Source organism: Besnoitia besnoiti, chromosome II (assembly GCF_002563875.1).
Source record: "Besnoitia besnoiti strain Bb-Ger1 chromosome II, whole genome shotgun sequence".
NCBI lineage: Eukaryota > Apicomplexa > Conoidasida > Eucoccidiorida > Sarcocystidae > Besnoitia > Besnoitia besnoiti.
In genome coordinates, this window is record NC_042357.1 from 861,683 (window position 1) to 873,987 (window position 12,305).

Genomic DNA, 12,305 nt, shown 5'->3' on the forward strand with positions numbered 1-12,305 from the left:
TAACACCCACTAATATAAAGATATATATATATATATATATATATATGGAAATAAATTCATGGATATACACACACGCCTCCCGCCTCAGTCTGATGAACATCCCTTCGCTGACTACCTGCGACGCACCATTTGAATGAGCTACCTGTCGCGGAGGCCATTCGAGACATCCACACCAGCGCATGGATGTCTCGCGCTTTCCATCGCCGTCATCCTCAGCCACGGTGGAAGCGGACGGCTCACAGTCCACGCGAATCCCCAAAGCGTCTCCCACACCAAAGAAACCTCTTCTTCTTATTCATTCTGCCGCCCGCAGCAGAACGTTGAATAGATATTCATAATCCAAGTCTACCTTCTTGTGCAGGGTGCGTCTCTACGTACGCAAGTCGTTCCCACGTGAGATCGCAAAACTACGAGGCGACCCCTGCAGAGTCACTCAGGGGAGGAATGAAGAGGCCCGACGGCTGCAGGCGCATCTGAGAGTACCAGAGAAGGGGCAGTTCTGTGTAGATCGAGATGCCCTCCTCGCCTTCTGCGTCTCTCGCGCCCGCCAGCACTTCCGGCAAGATCTAAAAACACACATCACACACCGGCACACGCGCAGGCGCATGGATCGGTGACGCAGCAGCGAGAGACAGGCTCCTAGTTACATATTTTAGAAGCTACCTTCCCGGCTACACATCACTTTTCTTTGCAGCGCACTTTTTTCTTCGCGCCGCTAGCATGATTCCAAGGGAGAAAGAAAACAACTGAACTCGATGACGAGACGAGATATTGAAGTCCACCCTTTTTAGCTGTCTAACATAAGGGCAGTAAATACGATAGCCCGACGCGCAACTCTATCACGCGCAGCTGGCACGCGACGCACACACAGAGGCACGCGCTGACGCCTACAACCTCGTTTTTCAGCTCGCAGCAACTGCAATCGCGCTGGAAAATCAGAATCCAAGAGTGTTTCTCAGTCACCTCTGTCCGGTGCGGTGGGGGTGGCTCGCGGGGAAAGAAAAAAGCACAAGCTCAGATGCTGCCTGCGGGGGGCCGCGCGCTGGCTGGCTTGCCTGGTTTGACGTTGAGATGAACTCTCCGAATTTAAGTTGCATCTCCGGATGGAGATTCCACCGCAGCCCCTCCGTCGTCACGCCAGACACAGTCGAGCCTGTCGAGAAAGGCAGAGGAGGACGCAGAAAAAAAAAAGAAGCAGGAAGGTGTCTCTGCGAGTGCACCAAGTCTTGGAACATCTCTCCCTCCACGTCCGGAGCATCGTAAGGCTCTACAGCGTGTTGATATACGTATACATACGTGTAGGTATACACACGCGTATGTATATATATATTTACGTCTATACATTTGTGCAAATGAATATATATATGTATCTGCCTAGTTCGGCACAACCCACGCGCCAACAGGTCTGCTGCCAGAGCGGCACGCAGAGACGCCTGAGAATATCTTTTCTGTTTCTTCACTCTCCGTCCACAGCCGCTGCCAGGTACTGATGGTTTCCCGCATTCTCTGAGGGGCTTCATCTCATTTCTCGTTCCTCAGCGTCCTGCGTTTGCATGGAGCGCCTTCTCACCGAACGGCACGAGGGCGCACTGGCGGGTGACGAGGAGCTGCGAAGGAATGACGCGCGAGCGTCCACGGGGGACGAGGAAGCAGAGCGAATCTTCTCCGATGAGGTAAATCTGAAAGCAGAAGAAGAAACCGAAAATGCGGCGCACTCCACGCGCGAACGCTGTAACGCGACGGCGATTCCGATCAAAGTCCATGTACAGAGATCAAGAAAATACAAAAGAAGAGGCCTGCAAGCACCTGCATGTACAGGCGCCGCGGGTGCTGTCCGCATAAGAATATATTTACAGATACACATAAATATCTATGTATATGTATACATGTATACATTTATGTGTATGTTACTATGTGTATGTCGTCGAGGGCATCGGGGGATTGCCCCTCAAAGGAGTAACGATCTTATCGCGGCCGAGGAGGAACGACAGGACGCTCTACCCAAAAACTGTGCGCCCATCAACAGCCTTCAGTTAAGCAATCGCGCCCTCACGTTTTCTGAAGTAAGGCGTGCTGAAGTGAATCCACGGCGACGCGCGCTCCCGTCGCGCTAGATGTGGTTTTGCCGTAACCCCTGTCCACGGAGACGCGCCACGCAGGCAGCGTCTCCCGCGTCGCTCCGAGAGCGAATCGCTAAAGAATCTTCTTTAAAATATTTCTGTTTAGGTTCTTAAAAAAGCGATCGTGTGGCTCTCGATGTGCCGCACCTGAGGGAGCCCGCCGTCGCGATGACTCCTGGGTGAGGCGGAAGGGCCTCGCGCCTCTTCGCGCGGCTCCGCGGCCTCTTGTTCATACTCCGCATTCAACTTGTGCAGGAAGTGAATCGCGCTCAGCGTGTGATCGAGTCTGCCGCCGATCGCGCCTGGCGAAGACCGCGAGCCGAAAAAAACACACGCAGCACGAAAAAAACCGAGAGACAAGGGGGAGTGCAGCAAGGAAAGAGGAAGCAAAGGTACACGGCTGAGAGGGTGCGAGAATCTTGGAGCAAAGATCGTCATCAAGAAGGGAAGAAAACAGCGTCGAGCAGGAAAACAACCCAGAATGACGATTTCGAAAAGAAGCAACCAGAGCAGCACCGGAGACAGAGGCGACGGCCGCAGGCGACGAACCGCTGACGCGGACGCAGTCTCGCGAATTCTGTGTCTAAATGAGAGAGCTATGTTTTCAATAATTCGTGTTTTAACTTTCCCTCTTCATCGGAAGGTTCTCCGCGCGTTTGGTCTTTTCGTTTTTCGCTGCTCACCGAGGATGATGATCACGTCCCGCGCCGTGTAGCGCTGCGGCGCCAGGAGCAGATTCCACGCTTTTTCGAGGTCAGGCAAGTCCTGCGTTCGCCTCCGCACGATCGGCACGCCGCGTCTCTCGAAGTACGCCTTCGCCTGCAGGCCTCGAACCCACACGCGGAACCGCTAGCAGAGTGGGAGCGGGTCGGCGCTCTGCCTCACTTGTTCACCCAGCCCGAGCAGCGACAAACGAAAGCTCGGATAGCTCTGTCACCTTGGCACCCAATCGGCAGCCGCAGAGACGTTCCCGCGATGTGTTTTTTGTATTTCTGGCACACACGCAGCCGCGTGTGCTTCAAGGCGAGAGACTCGGGCTGGGAGTTCTCGCTTACCTCTTGAGTGAGGGAGTCGAGGTCTCCGCAGACCGCATCTGGCAGGCGGTTCAAGAAGCGAGTCGGGTCTGCGTGGGTCGCGCTCTCGTTACTTCCTGTCTCTTTGTCTTGCCGAAGCGTGCCCGCCCCTTCGCGGGCGGCGTTTCGGCGGTGCAAGTCGCGCTGGAGGTTCCCGAGATGCGTGCGCTGGTCGTGGAGGGGTTGGTGCTCCATGAGGATCTGGTGTTGCACGTGAGCAGCAAGCTCCTCCATCCGCAGCCGCTCGCGCGCGTCGAGTTTGGCTTGAATCAGCCGACGCCGCGCGCGCAGCTTGATCTCTTCCTGGTCCTGGAACATCTGGTAAAGGAAATTCCCTCCGCCGTCCGCAACCACGTACGATGTGGCCGCCTCCAGCAGATGCGGGGCGTACGCCGGCAACGGGCGATTCAGTACGAGAACCAGCAGCCGCGGAGCCCCGCTTCCAGGACGCGCGCCAGACGCCGCTGAAGCAGAATTAGATGCCGCAGGAGAGAGAGAGGACGCCGCCTGCGCGGAGGCGCCGACCAGCCACCGCTCCAACAGGCGAAAGTCTCTCACGCGTGGGGTCGGCGCGGCGTCGCCGCCTTCGGCCTCCATCGCCGCAGCCGCGGAAGAAAAGCCTCGCACTGATCGGGCGCGCGAGCCCGCGCCACACAGGGAACTCTCCCGGCCGCACGGAGCCAGAGAGGAGAGGGGCGAGCCGCATGCAGAGGCTAGCAGCGATGCCGCGCGCGGAGGCCACGCAGAGCGCAGAGATGACGTGGGCGCGGGAGGACAGGAGACAGAAGTGACGAAGGGCGAAGAGGAGCGAGCGGAGGCGCGACGGAGAGGGGCGCTGAAGGAGAGGTGCAGCCGCGGCCTGCGTGACAGAGAGGCAAAGGCGCGAGCCCGGGGCAGCGGAGCGCCGAGCCACGAAAAAAAAGGCAGACAAGAGAGAGAGTGCATCGCACAGTGAAACGCCGCGCGGAGGCGCAGAGCGGACGCTGGGAATGCGGGTCGCATCATCAGGCCTCGCGCGGCCGGCGTCCACGGCAGATTCGCTTTAAGCTCGCCCCCTCGTCGCTTGGGTCGTCCATCTTCGCCTTCGCCGCGTGTGTGGGGTGTCGCGCGGAGCGTCTGTGCAGAGAGGCAAGCCGTCACGTGGTTCGAGGCGAAGAGCGCAACTCCGCTGCCGGCTGTGCGCGCAGAAGACGGGAGGCGCATGCTCAGATTTGTATCGAAAAAAAAAAGGGTCTTCGCTTTGGGCAGCAGAGACAGCGAAAGCAGGGAGAAGACCGAAAACAGGCTACGGCGCGCGCGAACCTGCGAGCTGCCGGGCCCGAGCCAAGAGAGCGGCGCGACCTGCCGTCGCATCGGCGAGGCAGGAGACTAGAGGCAGTCGAACGGAAACAAAATCATACCGCAGCGCCAGCACATTGAAGAGCCACGCGAGGCGCCACACGTGGGCACAGACGAAAACAGAATCCCTCGCTTAAGCGCCAAGTGAAATCCATTGAAATCCAAAATCCGCACGGCCCTAAGAGGAGCGCGTGACATGAACCGACAAACAATCCCTCTGTGTGTTGGCTGCTGTGACCTAAGAATCACTCGCTGACATTCCCGCGGTGTGGGATATGCAGCAACTCACACTAAAATCCGGACGGCCCCCGGCAGAGAGAGCAGAGGAAAGGGAACGTGAAATGGAAATACTCCACAGGGAGGAGCATTAAAAATAGGTTTCCTCCTCCGTGGAGTAGATGGGATTGTCTCAACCTGCGGCTTCAAAGAAACACTGCAGTTCAGGTGGGTTTTCCGTCCTCACCTGGGTCCTGTTTCGCGCATGAAAACTGTGATGAACATGCAGAGGGTGTATTCCCTTTCCGTGTCTCCTGCGCTCGGGTTTGCATGTTCGCTGTGAGGCAGAAAACGACGAGAGAGAACTCTCTTTTTTTTCCATTTGAGTCCTTTTTAGAGGATGTGTTTGGCTTTTTGTCTCGAGAACTAAATCTCAGCCGCAGGCATCTTCTTTTCCGGTTTTCCTAGCTTTACCTTCTCGCTTCTACGTTCATGCGGCGGGCTGCAGGGAAGCAGAAACGTCCAGGCCTACGGTGTACATACACTTGACCTCGTTCAGCCGCAGAGCTCTCCAGACTGCAACCCAGGTTGAGTGAGTCCGGTTATCTGGACGGCATTTGCGTGTGGAAGCAACTTTCTTTTTGGCATCTGCTTCCAGTGTGTTGCGCGCTTCGCGAAGAGCGTTCAGAGTGGAACGGCGATCTACTTCAGGTCGCTTCGAATTGTCTGCAGCGAGGAACTGGGAAAGTAGGAGTATCAGCTGGGAGCAGCGAGCTCGCGTCCGAAGTCTCCAATGAACCTCTGCCCTCGATCACCAACTCTCTCTTGTTTTGTGCCTGAGTCTTTTCCATCTGGTTCGCGAGGCACGCCATCTGTGTCGCCGGCCGCAAGCTCTTCGAGGCTTCTACTTGGTAGCCCGTTGCCGCCGCTCCCACGCAGCGCGCGAAGAGCCGTTTCTCGTGTGTCGCTGCGCAGCTCGTGAGCCTGTGACGACAGAACGCAGAGAGAGCGAGCGACAGCGGAAGAGAAGCGCCGCGTCGCTCAAAGACCCGAGCAGCGCCGTCTCCCCTTCTCGAGTTCGCTGTCTCGAAGGAGGGAACGCGTTGCTGCGGAGACCTCTCGCTGAGTCGCTTCTTCTCGCACGAGAATCAGCGTTTCTCGCCGCCATGACGCGCGACAGCACTCCCCAGGAGGCGGCGAGTGCCGCTGAGGCCTCAGACCGCGCCGGCGCGAACGCGACCGGACTCGCCGTGGAAGCTCCTGCGGCAGACGCGTCATCCCCCCCGGCCCCCTCCTCTTTTTCTTTGACTGCGCCGTCTTCCTCCTCCGAGTCCTCCGCCTCCGCGGCATCTTCCGCATGCGGCGAGAAGCGCACGGAGGCTGAGTTCGGTTTGGGCGTGGGTGGCGAGGCGCCGACCGAAGGAGGGGAGGGGTCGCAGGCGGGCGCGCCTATGTGGTTTCTGATCCTTACCGAGGACGCGATCGCGGTGCTTCAGCGCCAGCAGGAGGCGCAGAACGCGGCGGGTGCCACGCCGCCGCAGGCAGCGGAGCCCGCGGGGGGTGAGGAGAAGGGTCAGAGCGTCGTCGGACCGGTGAGCGCGGAGACCGTGCGCATCTACTTCCAGCACTGTCTGGTTGACGGCTACACGCAGTGCTGGCGGCAGGGCATGGGCTCTTGGCTCCCCCTCGGCTCTGTCCACGAACTGAAGCAAATCCTGCAGGGCGCAGAAGAGGAGGAGAAAGGGGAGGCAGCCGCGTGCGCAGCCGCCGGCGCTGCAGCTCAGAGCTCAGGCCGCGCCGGGTGTGGCAAGCGAAGCCGGATCGACGGCATTCCGGCGGAGTTCAAATACGTGACGCCTGAAGGCGTGCAGATGGTTTTCGATCGGACAGACAAAGTGTGGCGCACCGCTGAGGTATGAATTGAACACGCAGAAAGCGACGCGCCGGCACAACGAGAGGCGCGCGGCAATCGCGGAGCCAAAGGCAGAGATCCGGGCGTGGGGGGGGGGGGGGGGGTGGAAAGAGGCGAAAGGGGGACGAAACGAGGGAGAGAAGGAGCGCGGCGGCGGATGAAAGGGGCGGCCTGGCGGTCAACCGAAGGGCGGCGCGCACAGCGGAAAAGCGAAAATATAGAAAAAGAAAACAGCGCAGGGGGAAGCAAAGCGCGTGGCTAGGAGCACCTGAGGCAGATGACAGAAGACGCGCCTGCCAGAGATGGAGAGCAGACGCGATGAGGGGAGTCGCACCCCGGCCCGCCTGCTGAGTTTCGCCCCCTCTCTGTTTCTGTCTTCTTCACGTTTGTGAGAAGCGCGTGTGCTCCACGGACGACTCGGCTCCTGTCGCGCGCCGCTTCTCTCCTCCCTAACGCGTCGCGTTTCCGCTTCTCTCCATGTCCCGATTCCCTCCTTTGCGCGGCGTTTCGTCCGCGTCTTCCCTTTGTTTCTTGTTGTTCTTGTCCTGCTGCCGCGTTGAGCGTCTCGCTGCGTGTCTCTCGCGCCGCGTTCAGGAATACGAGGCGCTCTATGCCCTCTTGGAAGAAGCGGAGGCTGTCTCCCCAGGCGCGGCTGCCGCCGCGGGGCCCGGCCGGTTCAGCGAGGTCGGCGTCCAGCAGGAGGATATGGTTTTCCCTGGTCTCCGCGAGGGCGCGGAGGAGGCGCTCGCGGGCACGCTCCCCGAGGAGGCCGAGAAGGCGCCAGAGCTGACGGAGGCGGAGCGGCAGAAGAAGGAGCTGAATGCCGAGAAGCGCCGGCTGTACCGACAGCGGCTGAAGAAGAAGAAGCAAGAGGGCCTCTGGGTCGCAGGCCGGAAGAACCCAAACATCTACATCGCCAATCTGCCCCCAGACTGCACCGAAGACGAGCTCGCGGACGTCTTCAAGAAGGCCGGCGTCTTCAAAATCGACCCAGAAACCCGTAAGCCGCCGCGTCTCGCCTCTTCTCTGCGCAAGACGGTCTCTGAGAGAGAGACTGCGTATCCGCCTGCGAGACGAGTCCCGGAGCCGCGAGGCTCCGGGTCTCCTGCCCTGTGCTGCGTGTGTGACTTTTTTTTAGGTTTTTGTCTATTTCTGCGTCGCTGCAGTGCGGCCGAAGATCCGCGTCTACACAGACGAGACCGGTCGCTGCAAAGGCGACGCCCTGATCTCGTTTGTCCACGAGAACTCCGTGGAGATCGCCATCAAGTATTTCGATGGAGCGCCGTTCCGCGACGGCGCGTGCACGCTCAAGGTGCGACAGACCCCGAAGAAGCCGCTGCAGGCGGTCGCGCCACCGGCGCATGCGCACGAACTCCAGTAGCATCTAATTACAAGATATTCACAAACAAATGTATACTGCAGGGATGCGTGTAGACCTGTTGCGCCGCAGAAAAACTGCAGCGGCGCCTCTGGAGCCCGCGACTGTCTCGTACGCAGACGAATGTCCGCATACGAGATATATGAATAAAAAACCCGGAGGCCGCTACGGAGTCACAGAGCGTGCATTTACCTGTTCACTCACGCACATACATGTGCATACATATGCATACATACATGCAAGCATGCATGCTTATATATATGTTTATGTAGCCGGATTTTTTTCCGAGTGGGATTCGTCGCTAAGTGTGGGCTGCGTGACCCATAAACCCTGAAATGCAGAGTGGATAGCGTGGCCACGATGATTCTTGTCTGTTTGCAGGTTCAGCTAGCAGAGTTCGCGCCGAAGCAAGGCCAGCCGAGCGCTAGCCCTGCGGCCCCAGGAGGCGAAGCCGAGGCGCCGCGGGCCGCGCGGGGCGGAAAGCGTGACAGGAAGAAATACCTCGCTGCGAAATACGAGCAGGAGCGGTGAGACAAGTCGCGTGGCCCCGCGTCAGTCCGTTGAATGTAGAAATGCGTGTGAGACGAGAGGCATGTCTGCAGTGCGATGCGTGGGGGGGGGGGGGGGGGGGGGGGGGGGGGACAGGAGCTAGGCTCGCTATCTTCAGCGGCATGCAGCAAGAGGGAGAGAGGGAGAGGAGGTCTGAGAGGCAGCGGGCAGCCCAGCGCGGCCGGGAGGTAGCGCCGAGAGAATGGAAGGGACGTGTTGAAGGCGTCGCGGCCGTCCGCAGATCGCCTCCGGATGCCCCCCCCCCCCTCCCTCCCCTCCGCTCGCGTGGGCACAATGCGGAGGTGTCTGCCTGTGTGTGTTCGTTTGAGTGTCTATTTTTGCATGTATGGTGCGTGACGTTGAGACTCGGGATGGCGAAAGATGGGTCGGAATACGTGGTCAGAGTGTGCTTCGCTTCTGCAGGCACGCCTTACGTCGTTTGGCGAACGTATATGTATTTATATAAATATATTTATGCATGTATGCATGTCTCTACTTAGACGTCTGTGCAGTTGCATATTTCGTGCGTGTGTGTGTGGACACCCCGGCTCTCAGTGGGGAGGCGCCGGCGCGCTGGCTCACACAGCTTTTTTCGTTGCGTCGCGATATGTCTGCCGCCTCGCGTTGCGTCCCTGACTCGCAGGCTGTTGAGCTGGGGCGACGCGATCGATGACGGTACGGGCCGTCGCATCGTCATCATGAAACCGACGTACTCGAGTGAAGAGGCTGAAGTAAGGCTTTCGATAAGGTTCCTTTTCCTTCCCCCTGTGCGTGGCGCACGCCGGGGTCGCCGCCTCATGGATTGGTCTGGGGGCAAGCGAACGGCGAGCGGCCCGTTTGGGGTTGAGGGCGAAAAAAAAAACAGGCCCGAGGCGACTCCTGCCGAGGGGCGAGAACGGGGGGGTCGGGAGTGCCGCATGCGTCGCAGAGAGGCTAAGCCGGTCTGAAGGCTCGCGCCTGCGGCGTTTTTAAAGGTGCTTTTTTGCGCAGAACCATCTGTGTCGGGTGAGTGGCGTGTATGTACAGATGTACGAGGAAGGCGACGCGTTTTACGACGAGCTGCGACAAGAACTTTTCGACGAAATCGCGCAGTTCGCGAAGCCAGAGAAAGTGACTGTCATCCCAGTGAGGCCTCGCTCCCTGTAGAGTCAGCAGGCGTGCATCGAAACACGCGCACACGGCACACTCAGATATCGGAAGATACATTCAGGGGCAGGTCAACGTAGGGGTAGATAGGTAGACAGTGAGAGAGAAAGGCGGCGCTGGAAATAGGAACGCTGCACGGCTGTAGGTGGGTCTGAAGAAATTCAGAGAGTTTAGTTTTAAGTTTCGAGAGTGGTATCCGGAGGGAAGACGCGCAGGCCGGGGGGAGAGGACTGACGTCGTTGGGCGCTTCAGTGCCTCGGGAGAACTGGCAGTTCATGACGTCCCGTACTGGAAGACGCTTCTGAGTAGTCCATGGTTCGTGTTGGGCGGAGGGGGGGGGGGCAGGATTGGGCAGTGCATACCGGACAGATGCGTGTTGTCTTCAATCTGCGTCGTGTCGACCCACGCGGTCTGTCCTCTTGGATGCTTGTTTGTGTGTGTCTGAAGACTTCCCTGCGTGCGGCAGGCCGGCCTTAAGCCTCGCATCTCTCACGCTGCATGCGTGATGAGCCCATATATATGTATACATGTGTTGTTTGTTGGTATCGTTGGATATTTGTTTCTAGATGTTCAGTGTAGCGGGTTTTTCGCGGGCGCGCAGAGGCGTGTAGATGCGCCGCCGCGCGCGTCTGTGTATCTTTCTCTCTTCTTGTCTCAGAGGCACGTCCAGGGCGTCGCGTGTGTGAAGCTGAAGACCGCAGAAGATGCAGAGCGCATCATCGAGGTACGATTCGGCGCGGGTGGGGAGCTTAGACAGGCAAGGTCGCCAGGCGCGAGCGGCTGTGCGATTGGAGTGGGGGTGCAGACCGGGACCCCGTCGGCGAGGCGGTTGTCGTGGGACGGGGGGGGGGGGGAGGTTAGGTCGGTCTCAGTTGCTTTTCGTGCGTGTGAAGCTGCACGGCGCGTGTTCCCGGGGCGGGTCTGAGCGAGGAGTGTTGCGGTGTGCGTCTCGCCTGGCCTGCAGCAATTCAGAGGGCGCTTCTTCGATGGACGGCAGCTCGAGGTCTTCTTCTTTGACGGCCGCACAGATTTGAAGGCGAACTGCCTACCCTCGCGCCTCGCGAAAAAGGCCCGCGTCGCGACCCCCGACGCGTCGCAGGTAACCGCTGGGCATGGAAGGCTCGCTGGCATGAGTGCGGAAAGGGCAGCCAGGCGAAACGCCGCGACCCGTAGAGTCATGCATGCAGCAGCGCCGAAGGGGCGCGTAGAGAAGGAGAGAGGCGGGGCTTTATGCGCAGGCAGTTGAGCTTTGGCGTCATGCATATGCCAAAGAGGCTGCGCGAGCGAGGCAGTTCTCACCACACCTTGTGCGGAAGCGATCTTCCGCTCGTACACCAGCCACGCGCGGGAGTCGAGGCGCTGTTGGTGCGACATGCACGTATATGTGCAAAAATATGTGCGCGTGTCGATAAAGGGTCTGTCTTTGCGTAGATTCTTTTGAGGAGCTCGCGCGCCACGAAGTCGGAGGAACTCGTCATTGCTCCGCCGCTTCCATCACAGTGGGCAATCGAGCGAGTGCTGGCGAAAGCGAAAAAAAAAAAACTGACGCATGAAGCGCTTTTTCAGGCGCCGTGTGTATAATGATTCACGCGCGTGGTATATGTGAGCTCGAAGGAGCCAGCTCGCGATCCTTCAAGTTTTTGTCTTTTTGCTTTCTTTTCGCAGAGTCCAACTCCCCCGCAGCCCGCGGAGGCCGCTGGCCAGAGTGAGGAGATGGCAGTGGAGAAGGAGGAAGACCAAGCAGAGGGGAAGAACGAAGACGACGAGGCGGAGCGTCTGGAAAAGTTTGGGGTGCGTGCTGGGCGGGACGGCGTCCGGGAGTGTCTCTGCGGCCGCCTCATTTACATCACATCAATGTCGGCTGTTCACAAAATCCTCCACACCGGCCTTTTTTTCAGCGAATAGCCACGCAGGCAGGACGGGGAACGCGAAATTTCCGCATGTAGTGCGGAAAGGAACGCACAGGTGGCGCGTGTACGAAGGGCGGCGCGAGGAAGTGGTAGACTAAAGATGATGCGCCTGCGGAAACTTCCGCTTCCATCGGGTGTAGACCCTCCACGCACGTGGCTATTGTGGGAACCGTGTGACGGCAGGCGATGGGTTTGTGTGCGGGCGTTACAAGCGTAGAGCTGCATGAAGTGGGGTATCATTCGTGAGGAGATAGGGCCCTTCAGCCAGCATACGTGTGTAAAAACTTCTTTGCACCAATATATATTGGTGGTTCGGAAGTCGTTGTCCCAAGAACTAATGCGATCTCCTATTTTCTAGTACCGTTAGTTAACTCTTTTGGTCTGATCCTAAGTACGCAATGAGCTAACTAGATACAAGGAACTTGACAAGCATGACGGGTGGGAGGCTCAGAATGCAGAGAGGTCAAGTCTGTTGTGACTTTCTTTCTTGAGGAAGGCATGATGCGAGGCATGTCATGAGACGGTGAGCCCCGAAGATGTGCTTCGCTTTCTTTTATCACGAGATTTCACAGCGCGTGCCGTCTGTGTGTGCGCCTGTTGGTTCAGGACTGGATCGACCAGCAAAGCAGCGACGAGGAATTCGAGGTGCAGACAGAGGGGTAA

At 58.7% G+C, this 12,305-nt stretch overlaps 2 protein-coding genes across 2 annotated transcripts; one reads left to right on the plus strand and one right to left on the minus strand.

The window, feature by feature from the left end:
- Positions 1 to 407: 407 nt before the first annotated feature.
- BESB_034740 (uncharacterized protein) lies at positions 408 to 4,396 on the minus strand (the record flags this gene model as incomplete). The annotated part of the gene is made up of 6 exons (XM_029362060.1): positions 408 to 566; positions 1,056 to 1,153; positions 1,571 to 1,679; positions 2,268 to 2,422; positions 2,804 to 2,939; positions 3,176 to 4,396. The coding sequence occupies 6 exons, from the start codon at positions 4,394 to 4,396 to the stop codon at positions 408 to 410; spliced, it is 1,878 nt and encodes a 625-aa protein (XP_029221025.1).
- A 1,517-nt stretch (positions 4,397 to 5,913) lies between these two features.
- On the plus strand, positions 5,914 to 12,305 carry BESB_034750 (RNA recognition motif-containing protein; the record flags this gene model as incomplete). The annotated part of the gene is made up of 10 exons (XM_029362061.1): positions 5,914 to 6,660; positions 7,254 to 7,659; positions 7,826 to 7,971; positions 8,419 to 8,564; positions 9,230 to 9,317; positions 9,613 to 9,711; positions 10,391 to 10,456; positions 10,697 to 10,831; positions 11,398 to 11,523; positions 12,249 to 12,305. 10 exons carry the CDS (start codon positions 5,914 to 5,916, stop codon positions 12,303 to 12,305), a joined length of 2,016 nt encoding a protein of 671 aa, XP_029221026.1.